Source organism: Homarus americanus, unplaced genomic scaffold (genome assembly GCF_018991925.1).
Source record: "Homarus americanus isolate GMGI-L3 unplaced genomic scaffold, GMGI_Hamer_2.0 scaffold14636, whole genome shotgun sequence".
In the NCBI taxonomy this organism is placed as follows: domain Eukaryota; kingdom Metazoa; phylum Arthropoda; class Malacostraca; order Decapoda; family Nephropidae; genus Homarus; species Homarus americanus.
Window position 1 is genome coordinate 114 of NW_024731153.1, and position 19,992 is coordinate 20,105.

General features: G+C 37.1%; 1 protein-coding gene across 1 annotated transcript; it reads right to left on the bottom strand.

Annotated features, from left to right (window-relative positions):
• Positions 1 to 390: 390 nt before the first annotated feature.
• LOC121867558 (ectopic P granules protein 5 homolog) lies at positions 391 to 16,420 on the bottom strand (the record flags this gene model as incomplete). The annotated part of the gene is given in 6 exon segments (XM_042367562.1): positions 391 to 445; positions 3,940 to 4,099; positions 6,086 to 6,249; positions 9,271 to 9,507; positions 12,499 to 12,676; positions 16,277 to 16,420. Coding segments are annotated over 6 exon segments (916 nt in total), but the record flags the coding sequence as incomplete, so codon positions are not given.
• Between the last annotated feature and the right edge of the window lie 3,572 nt (positions 16,421 to 19,992).

The following is a 19,992-nucleotide window of genomic DNA, read 5'->3' on the forward strand; positions in this document are numbered from 1 at the left end:
TGAAATACATCACGTTTCAGCAAAACTACTACAGTAGAAGTCCAAAAATCCGGACTGCTTGGGGATTGGGTCGGTCCGGATTTTCGGATTTTCCGGATTCTCAGGCAGTACTTTTAAAATTCAAATTTAAGGAGGAATAAAGAAGAGATGAACAGGTACATTTTGATAGTTTATTCATTAGCAATTATAGCATGCTTCATTTATCAAAATGAGCAGTTTTAATGAAAAAGCTGTGAATTCTAGAATTTTTTTCTTTGCCTTTTTTATATCATAAATTGTAGACTTTCCAATGTCGTATGTTTCCATTAGAACAGTATTGCTCACACCACGTACTAGTTTCTTAATTATTTCAAGTTTGTCACTCAATTTCAACGTGTTCTTCTTTCTCTTCACACAACGAAGTTTATCTACTTTAGGAGCCATTATTATGGGCTTGTACAGTAATCTGTAAATGGAAAGAGTAGGACTCAAAATATTGTTATATTACAATACAATGGTATTCTATTCATACTGTGCTTGATATAATGCATTCACGGAAATGTAATATTTTTGCTAAAATGACGTACGTATTACAGCGGAAAGTGGGATCAAATCGTGACGAAAACAATGACTTTCGCTTTCTTTCGTTCAAAAGATGTTACCGTAATCGCTTTTCGAATGGTTTAGTTAAAAAACTGTTGTACTGTATTACAATAATATTCTATCCTAAATGACTTGAATAAATACTACAATGCTATATTTCTGAATATTTTCATTAAAATCCATCAAAATCATTTTCTTTGTCATCGTCTGCAGCACCAAACTGCTTCTCCCAGTCTCTCCTTGAACAGGGCTAGAGGGTACGTGTTTTTCGAATCGTTTTCAGTTAAAAAACTATTACATCACACGTATATTTCACCTAAACTGCGCCTGAATGAATATATTCTCGGAAATAAATAGTAGTTTTGCTGAAACGTGATGTATTTCAATGTAAAATAGGATAAAATACATGACGAAAACAAAAGACTTTACCTAAGCTTCCGATGTTCTTGAGATGTAACTCGTTTTTTTAATAATTTTCGGTTAAAATTCTGATATATTACAATGATATTCTATTTATACTGTGCTTGATATAATACATTCACGGAAATGTAATATTTTTGCTGAAATTACGTACGTATTAAAGTGGAAAGTGGGATAAAATCCTAACGAAAACAATGACTTTCGCTTTCTTTCGTTCAAAAGATGTTACCGTAATCGGTTTTCGAATGGTTTAGTTAAAAAACTGTTGTATTACAATAATATTCCCTCCTAATTGACTTGAATGGAAATATACAATATTTTTGTTGAAACTACCCGCGTTTCAGTGTAAAGTGTCGTAATAATAAATGGTAAACAATTTGCCTTCGGCACTCGTGTTTCAGTTTATAGGACGTAGAGCGTTTTTACTGAAGGTTTTGTTGTTCCCTTACCCTCAAAAACGTGGGTCAAACTATAAACGAGGAATATCATAAATTAACGATTTCTTGGTCAAAAAATCAGGGTCGACCGATAAACAAGGGGGGGTTATAGATGAGTATATACGGTATGTTGTCACAGTTTGATTGCTCGTTTTAAAGTGGCGACCACGTGGTCGCTTGTTGTCGCTGTGCAGCTGTGGCGCTCACGCATGCGCACATACACACAAAAGCCCGCTAAAAAAAACAAAAAACAAAAAAAAAATAAAAATAAAAAATAAAATAAATAAAATAATAATAATGCGTACTAATATTAATTAGTTTTCCAAAAGTCCGGATTCTCGGGTGGTCCGGATTTCTGGCATCCGGATTTTTGGACTTTTACTGTATTTATTTCTGAGAATATATTCATTCAGGCACAGTTTAGGTAAAATATACATGTGCTGTAACATTTTTTTAATTAAAAACGATTCGAAAAACACGTACCCTCTAGCCCTGTTCAAGGAGAAGACTGGGAGGAGCTGTTTGGTGCTTAAGACGATGACAAGGAAAATTATTTTGATGGATTTCAATTAAAATTTTCAGAAAGACCCTGGCACTGTCAAGGAAAGTGGCTGCTGAAGGCTTCCAGGACATGGCAGAGGACGAGATTTGGGAGCTAATTGAAGAGCACGACACTGAGCTGACCGAGGAGAATCTACAGGAGTTAGTAGACTCAGGCAAGGAAGAGGAAGAGGAAGAGGAAGGGAAAGAGGATGAGGAAGAGGAAGAGCACCAAGAAATAATGTTGGAGAAGTTGGGGGAGATGACCAGGAATATTGAGGCACTGAAAAACCTGGCCTATAGTATGGACCCCTCCATGGTGCGTGCCCTGAAATTCATGCGAGGGTTGGATGACGTTTTCGCTCCATACAAAAACATCATGGAAGAAATGAATGAAAGAAACGACAACTCCCCATCACCATGTTCTTTGATCACCGAAGGAGAGATTTAACACCATCAATCACTGGCGGCAGTGAGGAAGCAGCTGAATCAATCGTCGCCCCTGCTTCACCACCAGTTTTGTAATTGAGTGACGATGAGCCCGATGACACCCGTCCTGTCGCCGAGGATAGGAACTGTACAGTAAAGTGAAATTTTTATCTCTTTTTTTTTTTAATAGCTTTTCTTGCCATGTTTATTGTTTGTAAAAATGCACAGCACAGTACAGCTCAGTACTGTACATAGGAAGTGGAGGTGCAGTTATTCACAAAACATTTGTGTTTGTTGTCGGCAGTAGTGATGGTGAGGAGGTGGAGGAGGAGGGAGCGAGTTGGGAGGAGTGGTGACCTTGGACGCGGGAGCAGGGACGAGATGCCAGCCAGTACATTACAGGTATATTAATTGTTTTTATAGCTATTTTTGCATTTTAATATTAAATACTGTACATTACGTTTCAACAAAACTACCATTTATTTCTGAGAACATGGAAATGTAATATTTTTGCTGAAATGATGTGCGTATTACAGTGGAAAGTGGGATAAACCTGTGACGAACGCAATGACTTTCTCTTTCTTTCGTTCAAAAGATGTTACCGTAATCGCTTTTCGAATGGTTTTCAGTTGTGGAATTATAAGGCTAATGATAGGATAGAATATTATTGTAATACAGTACGAGTAACTTCTCTTGAACATCGGAAGCTTAGGTAAAGTCTTTTGTTTTCGTCATGTATTTTATCCTATTTTACATTGAAATACATCACGTTTCAGCAAAACTACTATTTATTTCCTAGTATATATTCATTCAGGCACAGTTAAGGTAAAATATACATGTGATGTAACAGTTTTTTAACTGAAAACGATTCGAAAAACACGTGTACCGTCTAGCTGATACACTCAACACCTGGTGGTGCGTCATGCGTCATTGTAAACAATAGGAGGTTGAAGTAGATTACCGGGTATTATATTAAGTGTGAAATATAGAAAAGGTTTTTATTACCGGTATTTTTTGTAGATCATTGAGAACTGTGAAACCGTATATGATAAGATAAGTTAGCCTGTGCTAAGACTTCAACATAGACTACTGAAAGCGCATTGTAAGGTAATTTAGACTTCAACATAGACTACTGAAAGCGCATTGTAAGGTAATTTAGCCTATTGTAAGTTGGTGAGCTTCATTTGCTGAAGGAACTGCACAACTTTTCATTACTAATTGGTACATATTTTACATTACCATTGTTTACTGGCAGTAAATGGTAATTATTTTTCATGTCTGAAGCTAAAAGTTGCTCCTCGCCCTTCCCATCATGCACGGGTTCAACCTAACAAAACTATTACGCATGTATAGGACGACCCCCAATTTTTGGCCCAAAAATTTGGTCTTAAAAGCTCGAACTATACACGAGTATATACGGTACCTAAAGGATACTTTGCCCTGTAAAGGGTTAAACCCCTAGTACGACCCCTGAAAGCGTCGGTGCAAATGTAACGAAAAGTGTAAGTAACCAGATCGGTAGACACCTTACCTGAGGATCTAGGATTTCCTCTTCATCTTCTGGTTCCAGTCTTAAGCAAGATTCATGATGTTCCACAGCACTTGCAACTTTCTTTTTGATCTTTCCAAGGAATGCTGAATTGACTAGCCCCTGATAGAACCGAGAGACCACACTACTGCATTCATATTGCCTGCAAAAAAATCCTGAAGGATAAAGCAAAGATGCAAGAAACCTGATAAGTTACCTTTTTAACATCATCAATAATAACTTTACCGTGCATTTACTGGCAATTCGCATTTAAAGGCGTTCCCGTGCCACTGCGAACGTTTGTTGGCATTGAAGTCCAGCCGGTGCTGGTCTCATGTGACGCCTTAAATTTCTACTTTCTTAGCATCAATTATGGCCTCTTAATGACCTGAAAACCCTACTGGAGTTGCTAGTGACTAAAATAAGAACAATGTGCAGAAGGTTGAAATATTACAGAAACTAGACTGTGGAGCGTCTGCTCGTCAACTTTGTGATCTCTATGGTGTTTGTTCCTCAACAATTTATGATTTAAAGAAGCAGAAAGATAAACTCCTGAAGCACTATGTGGAGAGTGACACAAAGGGAATGGAAAACTGTAAGCACATGAAATCAGGGAATCACAAAAATTTCGAAAAATGCTCGGTGCAATGGTGTCGTCAGATATGCCCTCCCGCCCATACAGGTACAGTGATCCCTCGGTTAACGAGTTACCTTCCATAAGATTCTTAACTTTGGTTAACGAGCAATCCCTCGATTAACGAGTTTTTTACAAGCCGACCTCAACATGTTTTCGCTTGCATTTGGCGGTCCACCAGCTGTAGTATTAGTCCGCCAATACAGTAATCAGTTTTAGGGCTTAAATTCCTTACTATTTTAGTAAATATCAATAAGTTTATACTATTCAATAATTTTAAAAGTTTAATATTAATATTTTTTAGTCATTTTAACAATTATTCAACATAATTGAAGGTAAAGAAACTAGTTTCGGGCACGCCATCCAGCCTGTTAACACACAAACAGACAATAGTCTCTCTCTCTCTTTTCAGTGGAGGTAACATATTGCTTGAGACTCTCTTCAACTAAATGCTTTTTATCTGTGTTTCCAAGCAAATTATTGGTCATTTTGAAATTTATTTGACATATTGACAATATATAATGCAAAGCAGTATTGATTTAAAGAAAATAATCTTGAATTACACCAAGAGAACTAAAATTTTATGGGTGAAATGGTGCCATGGGGTGACTTCTCTTCCACCCCAATGCCTTCTCTTCTCCCTTCTCCTCCATCCCCATTCTAATTCCCATCATCACCATCATCATCCAGGAGCCTTCTACATACACACCTCAAAGTAAGTGTGCTTTTTTACATTTTTTGTTGAATTTAGGCAATTTTCTGTGAGCTGGAACCAATTACCCAAAAACTCATTGAAACAAATGGTTTCGGTTAACGAGTTTTTCGGTTAACGAGCAACATGCTGGAACGGATTGTGCTCGTTAACCGAGGGACCACTGTACTTCGATTTAACGGAACAGTCCAGGTCCCGTCAATGCCAGTAAACTGAGGTTCAACCTGTATATCTTACCAGTTTGGCAAATATATTCTTCTGTAACACTTGAAGCAATTTTTACTTCACATTTCTTGACCACTTTCTACATACTATGACCATTAACCTACACATTATTATAGGATCAGGCTTGTCTACACCCTCACTTCTCATTGTTTTTGATCACAGTAAGTTCATATCAAGTTGTCTTTTAAAAAACAGATCTCTAACACTTCTCTCTCTTCTTTAGACCATAGCATCATGTGTACTTTTGGATATCTTTGTGTTGGAAGTAAGTATACTGTTGCTTACATAATACTATATAGTATCTCTTTTGGACCAACTAATATCTTCTTTATCTGTCTGGAAGACTTACATCTATTATATGAAGGGAAGCTTTCACTCTCATAGCCAGTTTTTATATCTAACTACTTGATATTTTGTTAAACATTTACTGTATGTCACAATTTCTTATCATATAATCTACAGTGCATTTCAACAGAGGACTTTTCATTGCATTACAATGATCCTAACAAGACTCACAACAAAATATCAAACTTAAGGTGGGATTCTTGATTTACAGATGTATAATAGTGAGGACTAACCCAGGTTGTGGAGGAACATGAGCTAGGTGTAGTGTGAAGTACATCTTTAATGTGACTGGGAGGGCAGGATGGTCAGCTGGAAAGTCCACTACTTGCTGACCCCAACGGTAAATGCTCAGCAGACTGGAGGAGATTGGCCCAAGGCCTAGATCATCGCTTACTTTCTGGAAATAGCATAAAGGCCATATCTAATTAATGTCCTTTCTATCTACAGTACTGTATGTACAGTACATGTAAAGCTTAGTTGGGTATGCAGACTCATTGACACACACACATATCAGTTGCTAAACATCCCCACAATATATATAAGTTTTAAGGCAGTGCCCTCACTGCAAGTGGCCTTGAGCAAAATTCATTTGTCACCAAGCATCTGTGTCAGGCAGTTCTGTACCTTGATAAGTCAGTGCTACCCTATCTCATGCAATAATAGTATATACTGTATAAGCTAGAGTTCAAAATCAATCTCTTTTTCTTGGTAATTTCATCATCATTCCTGTTTATTACCCTTTAATTAAAATGACACCTAAATATAATGCATGTTAAGTAGGTGGCCATTAGGTAAATCATGTAAATAATTATAATTATTGTACTTATGATTCTTTGGCTTCATTAATTATTATTGCTTCTACACTTATTTGATTTATTAATACAGTATTCTTATTCAATTTCATGTATTTTATCACAAGAAAATGTATAGCTTCTTGGAATACAATGGTCCCTCGGTTAATGAATGGTTCGATTCACGAAATTTCGGTTAACGAGTTAGCTCCCATAAGGATTTTCAGTTCGATTAACGAAATCTTTACGACAAACACGTTTCGTTGTGCACATCAGCTGATCGGCTAGTCCGCCAATACAGTAATTGGTTCTATGTTTACATTAGTTTCCAGTGAAGTAAATATCAAGAAAATTGGTCTCCTGAATATTTCTGCATTTTTTATATTAAAATTATTGGTCATTCTGAAATTTGGTTAACATACAGTATTGATAATATATACAGTACAGGAAACAGTTTTTGTGCACCCATCAGCTGATTGAATCACCCAATAACACTTCTCAGTTTAACTTTGTTTACAGTGGAGTGAACATCGATTTTGTTGGTCTCTTGAATATTTTTTGCATTTTTACATTAAAGTTATTGGTCATTTTGAAATTTAGTTAACATATTGATAATATACGGAGCAAAAATTATAATGAAACATGAAGAACGCATTAGAACCAATGCACTCTGTAAGGAATATGGCACGTCATCATCAACTGCCTCTACATTCAGCTGTTTGATATGTACAGTATAGTCTCGGTTTACGCGGTCAATTAAACCCGTAGAGGTCCATGTAAAACGAGAAACGCGAAAACGAAATAACAGAACATATGGGATTAATTGAAATAGAAACTGGGCCGACCCCCAGACTACGCCTTTTCCGACACAATACGTACGTTAAAGTAAAAATAACATCTTAATTTTATGATGGTATGCACACACAATTAATATTTAAGAGAAATATCAATAATATTAGGTTTTTTAACACTTACGTTAGTAGAAGAGATGGCTGGGCACACGGGGATGGGGGTTGGTTCCGAGGCAGAGGACAGATTATTGGTCCTCACCTGTATCACTTGTATCACTATCCACCACAGAGGCTTGCAGGGCCTCTTTGTCAAACCCCTCAAAGTCCATATCCTCACTATCACTGACCTGGTCTGGCTGTGGTGGGTGGCGGGTGAAGAACTCGGTAATGTTTTGTTGATTGGGCGACCTAGTGCGCACCCTGCCCACACCGCTTCCCGCGTAAATGATGGAATGTACCGCATAACTAATAATTGCCGGTCTGGCCAGGTGCCGCGTAAATGACCAACCGTGTATAGGAAATCCACGTAAATCGAGACTATACTGTATACAAAGCTGCTGGTAATACGACATACACACCTCAAAGTAAGTTAAAATACAGTATTCTATTGCACATAAGGGCGAGATGAAGGAAGGACTTTGAAAATAGCAATTAAATGCCAGGTAGCGACGTGTCCTCCTCATATTACTTATTAAGTAATTATTAGATGTTTTAATTGCCTGTACAGTACTGTATGTTGGCCTGGCGAATTAGCTAGGAATTAACATACCTAGGTTGCATTTGCTGAAGTCGCATTAGAGCTATATCACAAAAACTGGTTTTTAGAAAAAAACGGCTTTTTTATTTATTATTGTACAGTATACTGTATAGTACAGTACTGTATTTCGTTTATATTTAATATTTTGTTAATTCTATTACCAGTAAACAGTACTTTGAAATAATAGATTTGGTTAACGAAATTATCGGTTAACGAACGACTCTGTGGAACAAGTTGTGTTTGTTAACCGAGGAACCACTGTATATAGTGTCCAAGAACATTTTCTCTTTAATTCTATTCAGTATTCCCATAAGATAATAAATTTGTCAAATGCCATTTTCCAAGAATGTAACTCCCACATCTGACAAGGGTAGACTATACTGTACAGTATTAAAAAGAATTGACTTAAAAGTAGCTTGATTTTATTAAAGTGGTGTAATCACATACTACACTGCTTTTATTAAAAAAATAAAAAATAAATAAAACAAGTGAGTAGAATGAAATATGAAAAGAACAATTAACTCAGAAAAAAGTGAAGGAAGAAAGCAAGAGGCAATACTGAAATGTAGGAAAAAAAGAATTGCCAACACAATAATGGGAAGGAAAGTAAAAAGATTAATAAGGTGTATTACAGTACAGGTTCATCTAAAACCTTCTGAAAAACTTGTATTGTATTACTGAAACACTTTGGTCTGTAACCCTCCAGTCCAGCAAGATAATCTTCAATGACCAGTCTCTGAAAGAAATTCTGAATAGAACACCTACCCATTATCCATAAATTTGAACAACAGATGCTGGATACATCTAGATAATAAATGAATAGTTTCCACTGTAGATATCTCAAACAATTCAAAGATATAAAGTAAATTTACTACCATATCTCCTACAGTGTGTGTGTGTGGCTTTTGGTTTCTGAATTGGGAAAAGATGGTAAGATAGGGTACAGTGATAGGGTACATTGATAGTTAGCTTCATAATAATTTTAATCTGTTAAAAATATAATCTACTGATAATTTATTTGAGCACTGTACTTCACATTTTCGGCAATTCAACTGCAACCAAAATACCAGACATCTTACCTTAAGAGCTTCTTCAAGTGTAGTTTGTGGCTTAGCAAATAATTCTATTAAGAGGTTCTTCCAGAGCCCTGAGGATAACTCCTGCTGTGTCTCTAGCATGAGGACAGCCACCGTGAACCACGGGAACTGTGGGGCAGAAGGCCGTACCAGCAAGGAGTGAGGGGCTGTAGTTCCTGCTGTTAACCAAGACAGCAAACCAATCACACCTCCCCCACCACTTTGTTGACATTCAGAGCTCTGGAACACATTTCAAATAGTTATTATAACACTGAATACTGAACCTTGAAAATATTCAAAGAAGGCAGTACATTTAATACAGTTCTGTACCATCTATAGATTAGATGTGAAAGTCAGTCTATATCAGCATTGTTCCATCATCCTTTATTTGTCAAAATTATTTTATTTTGTACATCTAATTTCCCTTCTACAAATTTTTTTTACATATAGTACTGGACATTTATTTAATTATTCATCATCTCAAATATTTACATATCCTTTTACAGGGGTCCTCACTATAAGTGGTTAAAAGGGACCAGAAAAAAGCCACTGATTATGAAACCATTTATAAACAGGAGTCAATTCCCCCCAAAATTAATAGGGTCTAATTAGGACCATCACAATGTAAGTGACGCTCCTAAAGTTAAATTAGGTATCTTTTAACAGCCATTTTAAAGTGAATTACAAACAAAAATTTTGCCTGTGTACTGACGTTGGGACTCGAAAATACGTAATTTGACAAAATTTTGGTACGACTGAGGCAGGTCGTAAGTGCGGGTGGTCGTAAGTCGGGGAGGAGCTTAGACATCATGCTGAAAGTCTCTCAGAAGTCTCGGAAAGGAAGTGGTGTGGGGGAGAAAGTCAAAAGAGTGCGGCTGTCAATTGGAAAAAATTTTGAGAAAAAAAAAAAATCCTAGTTTAAGGTAAGCTATGAATAATGTTTCTATGTACATATCATGTGACTGAGGTGTCTCCGTAGGTGTGAGCGTATTAACGGAATTAATCTCGGGTTAGTGAGTTCAATAAATCGAGTGAAAAATAAAGGATTCCGTTAAATCGAGAGTATACTGGACATAAAAGTCGTTTGGGATTGGTCTGTTGATGGGGCGCAAGCAACCTAACCATGGACTCGTGCACTCATTTCAATGAAAGTGGTTCACTGAGAATTGCTCGTCACTTTTCTTAGGACGTGTAACTTCTAATTCCACATCCATCCCATAGCTACTGCGCTTCCTTTTAGCCACTACACCACCTTGCTTTGGTTTGGAACTGATGGCTACAAAAATAGTCCACCAGAGACAACAAAGTTGTTAATTATAGTTCTTGGAGCACTTCAAAATAATGCCTGTGGACACAGGCAGTACTGAGCATGAATAGTGTGGGTGAGAAGGATGACTTTTAAGAGAAGGGGAGACGGGCGGGAATTTCAATCGGTCAATCACTTGTTCCCCCAAAGACTGACGGATTTCAGCCTTAGAATCCTCTTAACTGTAGGGACTTTATACGTGTAGGTCCACAATTATTTGACCACTTATAACGAGAACCCCATATATGACAGGAAACACTCTATGGGGCAACTATTAAAATACAACGAAGGAGTAAGAATATTTTTTTTAAGTACAGCTCCTCCCCAACTTACGACGGGGTTAGGGACCCAAATCCAGGTCGTAAGTCGAAAATGCTTAAATAATACATAGAAAATCTAAAATGGGCTTCTCTTTTTCTTCTCAGCACCACAAAACTTTCACTTTTAAGCTTGCCAGCCATTTTAAAGTGAATTACAAACGAAAATTTTGTCTGTGTACTGAAGTTGAGACTCGATAACACGTAATTTGACAAAATTTTGGTACGACTGAGGCAGGTCGTAAGTGCGGGTGGTCGTAAGTCGAGTAGGTCGTAAGTCGGGGAGGAGATTATGAGCTGGATTTTCAAATGATTTCTGCGTGTATTGTACTATTAATGATTACATATACTGTAACAGCTGACATCGCAATTAGTCTTAAGAGAGTACTGTACTGTATATGAATTTCTCTACAAATTGGCAAAGATCCACTAATAGTGTGAGTGAATGATAATCAAGGTTCTAATCAAGAATTATGAGTAAGTCAAAAAAATTTCAAATTTTAGTAAATTAAGGTCAGGAATTTCTGGATAAAATACTGTATATGAAATCTAAAAAATATGGATCACTGCCATCCTGACTACAAATTACTGGTACTGCTCCTTCTTAATCAAAAAGACCTACTTCCATGCAGAAATTAAACAAAATACTGAACAATTAAGAATAAAAAAAAATCAAAGTCATCTTCATTTCCTGCTGGTCTGCTAAGGAAATAATATTGTGACTTAGACGTATCATTTTTATTGACAATACACAGAATTTTGTGAAACCTCTGTATTTGTTGTGATTTTGATTTATGTTCTTGAGGGAAAACTCAAGTACTGTGGACAGTTGGATGGAACTCTTTTATATATCCCAGCAATTTTTTTGGAGTGGGAGAGATTAAAACTTGACTGTCACTATATGTGATAAGATTACAATGAAAAGTGTGAAATTTCCTCTTATAATGAAGTGAGATGCCCTACAACTTCAAAGTTCTGTAATTTACAACATATACATATAGGAGTGATTCGATTTATGAAACAGATACATTCTTGAGAAACCTTTCATAAATTGAAGCCATTGTTTCCATTGACTACCATTATATAAATGGGAGTTAAGTTTCTACGAAAAATAAAATGTCCCCAAATGTAAAAATGTAATTTTTTTTTTGTGGGAAACAATACTTTCCAAGCTTATGTGTATTACATGCTTTACACACAATTTTTATATACTGGTAGATAACCAAACAAAATAAACTAAGATTAATTTTGCTAATTGTGAATTATGTACTTCATATACACTACTGTACAGAAATAACAGCAGTGCATGAGATTGAAAATATGATACTGCTCAATATCAACTTGAATTACCTGGTCTAAATAACAAAGAATAAAGTATAAGACTCAAATATCTGATGGTGGGATTTAAAACACTACTCAGCAGTTCTTGAGTTAGTCTTTTTATGAAGAAGTTGATGCAGGAGGGATGTATGGACCGTTGACACAAAAGTTTACCAAGTCTTTCACTCCAGGAGAATTATTTTTAACTTAAAAAAATAATAAGTTCCAGTGTTGTCTCCTTTACTAAAAGGACTTTATATAAAATAATACTTAAATCTCATGAATTACTTTCATGACTTCGGAGAATCCTCTTATAACTTCTTGCCAGCAAGCCGGGTGTGTGAATGACTGTTGACAAATGGTATCCAGTAAAAAGAGTACAGAGCTGTCATGTACCCACTCTGGGATACCTATAAGAAGCTGCAGCCAAAATCGAACTGCAGATCCACCAGATGAAAGATTGTACCTGAAAATATGATACTTAATTCATTAAAAGGACGGTAATGTACCTTGGTCATGGTGAACATCAAGAGTACAAGGCTAAATTATTTTCCAAACTGACCTCAAAGTAATATGTAATGACAAATTCCTCAAATGCAAATTAATAAATATTGATGCATTGTAAAGAACTCTCCAATAGCTGGATTGGATCTCGAGCCTTCCGGGAAATTCCGCGAAAACTCACCCCGTTCCAGGAATGTAAACATGTTTCTGAAGATGAAATCATGCACATTTTCTGGAATAATCTCTCCATTCCAGGTATGGGAATGAGTTTCTCAGGATGGAATCACACACATTTCCCAGATAAAATACGAGCATGAGAAAAAATTTCTGGGACTTCCAAAAGATTGCATCATGCTCTGATACTTCTGCATGTTTCAGATGCGTGGGTGGCTAACCAGTTGGGTAACTTGGGCTGCAGGCTTGTAGCCTGCGACTGGCTAATGCTGTCATGTGATTGCATGGGATGCCTTTGATAGGCTGATGCTTATCCCAGCTTGGTTCATAGTTCGCTGCCATTGTACAAGGTTGTTCCAACGCTCGCTGTTGTTTTTGCATAAATTTGCATTGTGCAGTATGTACTGTACATTACTCTACCAAGACACAGTCAACCGAGAATACAGTATTAAAGCAGTATTAAGAAATAAACAGTGATTACTGTGTACAGTATACTTTACTGTAATTTATCATTGTTAGTGTAAGCACCGTACATACAGTACCGAGCATAGCAGAGTGGAGAGTGGTTGTGTACTGTTGCCTCATGTGTAGTGTTTGTGTGTACAGTACTGTAATTTGTTGTACATGTACAATGTTGAGAGATACAGAGAAACCCAGGGCACCAAGGAGTTGAGGAGAGGCCTTATGAAAAGACTGCCCTTTCAGGAGAAATTGGACTTTCTCAATAAACTTGAGAAAAATGTGTAGGTGAAAGTGTTGATGCAGGAGGTGGATGGGGGTATGTCAACCATCCACGATGTGAAACATGCCAAGCAAAAGTTCAGGAGGCAAGAACAGAAAGTTATGCTAGGTGCAGGTGAGGAAAGTAGCCTCACCCATATTCATATAAACACCTTAAAATATGACAAAGTAGAGCTGAAATATATAACTGGTACAGTACAAGCAGCATTGAGCCATTGGTGTTCCTATTCACACCATTGAGCTCCATGATGCCACTCAGCAATTTTCTACACTGCTGGATATGCCCAATTTCCATGGGAGCTTTGGGTGACTACAAGTTTTACAGGCAGCATGGGATCAGCAGCAAGTGAGTGGCTGGTAAGAGTGCTAGTGCTTATGTGGCACCAACTCATCCATGACGATGACATCAAGAAGTACGAAATGTATATACAGTGTGGTTGAGACAGATTTCTATTGGAAGTCCCTGCCAAACAACACTGTGGCATTCCGGCAGGAGAGCAGTACCCCTGGACTCAAGGCCAGCGAGCAGCAACTGTCAGTGCTGTTCTGTGCCAATGCTGCTAGCTTCCACAAAATTACACCAATAATGGTGGGAAATACATAGAGGTCAAGAGTGCTGCACAATTCAATGGATAGCCTTCCTGTGTCCTGGTGTGGCAACAAAAAAGCCTGGTTCACCCAGGAAATATTTGAAGGCTGGTTCCACCATGTATTCATTTGAGTACATGCTGTCAGACAATTACATTCCTAGGCGAGAGGTCAAAGCTTTGCTCATCCTTGACAATGTGCCTGCTTACCCTCAGGGCATCATTCTAGCCTGTAAGCTACACTGCAGGTGCATCCTCATAAATGACATTCTGGTGGTGGAACCAGTGCCAAAGAGGGGAGAAAGACACCAGGGGACTAGAGACACTGAAGAACATCAAGGACTACAACATCCGAGATGCAGTGTTCAACCTGAAGGCAGCTTGGGACAAGATCATGGAGATGACACACAGGAATGTGTAGAAGAGGCTCCTGAATGGTGGTGGTTGCGTTGCCGCCGCAGAAGCTATTTTACTGCAGGGGGATGCAGACTTTGAGGGCTTCGAAGTGGGAGAGGCCTACACACTTTTCTATGACAATGGTGACATTGCTGTGACCATGGAGGATGTGAGAGAGTGGCTGCAGGTGGATGCCAACAATCCTGGCTATGGTGCCCTCACCCAGGAGGAAATATACAAAGGTGTCATCAGATCCTACGGAGAAGGACAGGAGGAGGATAAGGACGACAGAGAGGAAAACTAGAGGAAAGTACCACCACCAGTCTCAGAGAGGTGAGGACATACCTAGATGGCCTCCTGAATTTTATGGCCACCACTGACATCCTCTGCCTCCTCCCCTTTTACCAGAACACATGCCTCTTCATCACCTTGTCCATCAACACTACTACATGCCTGGTCATCACCACGACCCAACACTTTGTCGGCGATGGAAGACATTTGTCACTCTTGATTTGCCTCTCTGCTTCATGGAGGGAGAGGAGAGCAACAGTATATGATCAGCTGCCACATAATTGGTACAGGACAAAGTAGGCCATCCTATATCATCATATCAACATTTGGCCTGCCTGCATCACAAAAACAAGACGACGGCATCTGCTGGTGAGTAGAGTATACTATCGTACAATACAGTAGTAGAATACATTATTTTGTTTTATTTACAATATATTGTACGTGTACAGTAGTGTTTGCGTAAATAAATACCCGTGTGGCGTGTGTCTCTCCATGCAAGATGCGTAGTCAAGATTTTCAGAATACTTTCCCCAGCACCCGGAAACATTCCAGGGATGTGCAATAAAATCTGTCCATGCGAGCTGTGTAGTTTAGACTGACATTTTGAGATATAGAAAATTTTCAAGGATTTGTAGCCCTGTGAGAACTTGGCAAATTTTTTTTTCAAGCCTAGCTCTCACAGACTTCGAGTAAGCTATGGGTATAAGACATACAATGAAACCTCATTAATTCAAATTAATTGCAAATTTCAAAGCATAAAGTCTTACTACATAGTAAAAATATGGCAAATTGACAGATGTAATGAAACAAACAATATTAACCTGTAAAACACAAATACATAAAGATGATTGTGTATTTAAATACAACCTTATCTTTAATTCTAAAGGGCTCCTAAAGGTAGTGGAGAGTCAGATAAGGTAAGTACAGTAGTGTGGGGCAGTTGATTTAATACTATCACAAACTACAGTACTGTATTACTAAATTATTTACACTGCACACTAATTTTGAGTCACTATCTCAAAGATTTACACTTAAACACTTAGAGTTCTTGATCACAAACATCAGATTGTAAAATCTGAGGAGGAGGTTCCGGAGAAAGTGCAGTAACAGCACTGAGATCTGACACACCACTATGTCTAGAACCAAGGTGGAAAGAAGTAGAAGGCCCAGGAATCGACACATAGCTCACCATGTGATATGGATTAAGCAACATCTGGATCATCTGCATACAGATTAACGAGGTTTCACTGTATACCAATCGACAAAAAATAGAAAATGAGACCCGTCTCTAATTTGCACATTTGGCACTTACGCCCCTGTTTAGGAGACCGCATTACCTCATATATACTGTACATTATATATCACAAGCATACCTTGAGTAATTTCTGATGTGATATACAATCATGGCAGCAAGTAAGCTGAGAATCTTGCCTGGGAAATTGGAGGCCACAAGACTCTTTGCCATAGTTATATATGTCTGGTCTGCAGTCAAACACTTTTGTATGGCAAGCATAAACCTGAAGAGACACTGATATTAGTAACATGTCTTCAGAAATATAGATAAATCATTAAGTACTATGGGAATTATGAAAACTAATATAGGGATAAAAAGGATATGGAATATACCAGTGGAGTAAAGGAGTCCTCAAGAAAATGCTATTTGTGGGGTTAGGTGCCACGGACCCCTGTGAATAGTATTAGCAGCCATCATATTGTATGTGAGAGTCACCCATAAACACAACCATAAATGGTATTTCAGTATGTTTTTCTTTAAATACACGTACAGTGGTGAAAGGCATAAATAAAACCATGAAATCATACAATATACTATACAGTAAGCATAAAATAAGAAAAATGAAGAGCAAAGGGAATTAAAATATGTATTTGTGAAGGAGTAGGGCGGGTGGTTGAGCTGAACCCAATGGATATTTCCCACCCCTTTATAAGAACAGTATGCAATTTTACTAAAATTCCCATATTCTTTAGGTTCCTTTGGTGCCAGATTAATGAAATATTATCATAAAATAATAAATTTTGTATATATATTTTTGTAATGGTGTCACCCTGAGGATGATTATAAGAAAGGAAGGAACTGTTTATGTAATACAGAAATAATTTATTTGTATCTCAAAACAAATATTTTTTCTATTTTATTACTTTATTTTTTTAGGGAATGAATCGCAAATAATCAAAATTGCGAACTGTAAAACTGCAAATGGCAAGGGTTTACTGTATACTGTACGTGTATCATAAAATGGATGTGAGACTGGTGAAGGGGGAAGGATCACAACATAAGAGATGGATCACATACAGTACAAGACTTGTAAATATATAAAATTATGTTATTGGTGCAAGTCAAACGTAATTAATAAACATTAAGCAAATTTTGAGATGAACCGTGCAGGAAAATCAAAATGTAGAGATAAAAATTTCATAGACAAATCAACAATGTGAATTAATTCCACCATACATATCTCAAACAAAACATGTGGAGGTTCATACTTTCTCTATTGTATCAGGAACAGGGAGATAAAGCATGTTATTCCTAAGCCTCACACTATGGATTTAAAGGCAGTTTAAAGAAATTTTTTTAGTACAAGAGTAAATAATTATAATTTTAGCAACACAGCACAACCTCGAGAATCCAGAAAGCATAGAACAAAGCCCTTTCTGGATTAATGATTGTTCCAAATGTCAGAGCAGTTATCTAAAATAAGTACAATACAGTTCTTTGGCAGCTCCACCTTATAGCAGTGAACATGAACTTCAGGTACAAAATTTGAGGTAAACTAGTGAATACATATTTCCTGGATGATCCGTATCCATTTACAGTCGACCCTCGTTAATTCGGACCCCTTTAATCCGGATTTCGGAGAATTCGGACAAAATCTGAACTTTTTTTTTTTTTTTAAGATTTGTTGGAATATTACCTACGCAGACCTAAAGCTAAAATGCTGGTCCACCCACTGCTGGGATAAAACACCAGCGTCTTTTTGGTCAAATGTAACATCTCCACCACTAGTGTGGGGGGGGATGCAACTTTTAGCTTCAGACATGAAAAATATTTACCATTTACTGCCAGTAAACAATGGAAACGTAAAATTTGTACCAATTAGTAATGAAAAGTTGTGCAGTTCCTTCAGCAAATGAAGCTCACCAACTTACAATAGGTTAAATTACCTTACAAAGTGTTTTCAGTAGTCTATGTTGAAGTTCTTAGCACAGGCTAACTTATCATATCATATACGGTATCACAGTTCTCATTGATCTACAAAAAATACCGGTAATAAAAACCTTTTTGATATTTCACACTTAATATAATACCCGGTAATCTACTTCAACCTCCTATTGTTTACAACGACACATGACGCACCACCAGCTGTTGAGTATCAGCTACACGGTACACATGTTTTTCGAATCGTTTTCAGTTAAAAAACTGTTACACCACATGTATATTTTACCTTAACTGTGCCTGAATAAATATATTCTCGGAAATAAATAGTAGTTTTGCTGAAACGTGATGTATTTTAATGTAAAATAGGATAAAATACATGACGAAAACAAAAGACTTTACCTAAGCTTCCGATGTTCTTGAGATGTTACTCGTTTTTTTAGTAGTTTTCGGTTAAAATACTGTTATATTACAATGGTATTCTATTCATACTGTGCTTGATATAATACATTCACGGAAATGTAATATTTTTGCTGAAATTACGTACGTATTACAGTGGAAAGTGGGATAAAATCGTGACGAAAACAATGACTTTGAAATATAATGCAATATTAACCACTAAATCGGTTAATTCGGACAATCGGCTAAAACGGACACCCCTCCCCCCTATTAGTCCGAATTAACGAGGGTCGACTGTATTAGCTTTATTTCGCACATGCATAATTTTCACGCCTTTCAGAGAATGAGGCTTAACAGCGTTTCACATCACACGCTGCTAGTTTATATTTATGCATGGATGTGTATTTTTCAGCAGTCTCACCATTGATAGATGTCTGTTCACCGCTAACCTTTAAATGACAACTACCATATTAATAGCAACTCTGTGAATTACCCTTCAAAACTCCCACTCATGAATTTCTGTAGATTTTCCAGACATCTGATATAGTATGAATCTTAAGTAAATTTTGCGTATAACTGTAGGTTCAAGATTTCAGATTTCAGAATTCTCGAGGTTGTAATGTAATATATATACAAATATTAATATTCTTTTTTATAGCTGCCTGAAATGTATATGATAATAATGATCTCTGGAAAGATAATATATGAATGAATTAATTAGTTTGTGAAAGTATGGGGCTTAAATGAAGGGTGAGAGTGTGGTTGGAGACTGATACAAGAGAGGATGAAGAATGATGGAAGGAGTGATTTTTGTATGGAAAGAGGAAGCAATATGTAGAAAATGCCAAGGTGTTAAGTGATGAGGTGGAGAATGAAGGTGATTACAATAGGAAGTACAGAACAGTATTAGCCTTTCAGCTGACTATGCTCAAAAAGACAACCAAGAAAATTGAGTTGAAAAATATTTAAGGATGACCTAGAGTTAAATGAATACGGTAATTTCCATAAGGTTTGGTGAAATAAGTGTTCAGTGTCATAATGACTATCTTAGGTGCACGATTTCATAAAAAGAGCTGTAAGGAGAGTAGCTGGGAGATGGGGTATGGTGAGAGGCTATAGAAATGGAAAAAAAATATAGGGAGGTCCCCGTGTTATGAACAGGTTCCATTCCTGAGGACTTTCTTAAGTCGGATTTGTACGTAAGTCGGAACACATGCTATATGCATACCGTACTTACAGAAAAATTTTTAAAATCCCACTACACGTATATCACAGCCTAAGACCTTATTCACAACTAAAATCACTTACCGGTAATTTAAGACAAAAAAGAAATAGAATGACAAAATACAGTAAATGAAAGTAAAAAATAAGTCATCAGGTAAATAAAATACTGTAAATTTCAAGTTTAACCCCGTTTGTGTTGGAGTTCGTTCGTAAGTCTGGGACCCCCTGTATTGGACATGTGAATGCAATTATATGACTAGTACATGGTGTAGGCATAAATTGATGCACACTGCC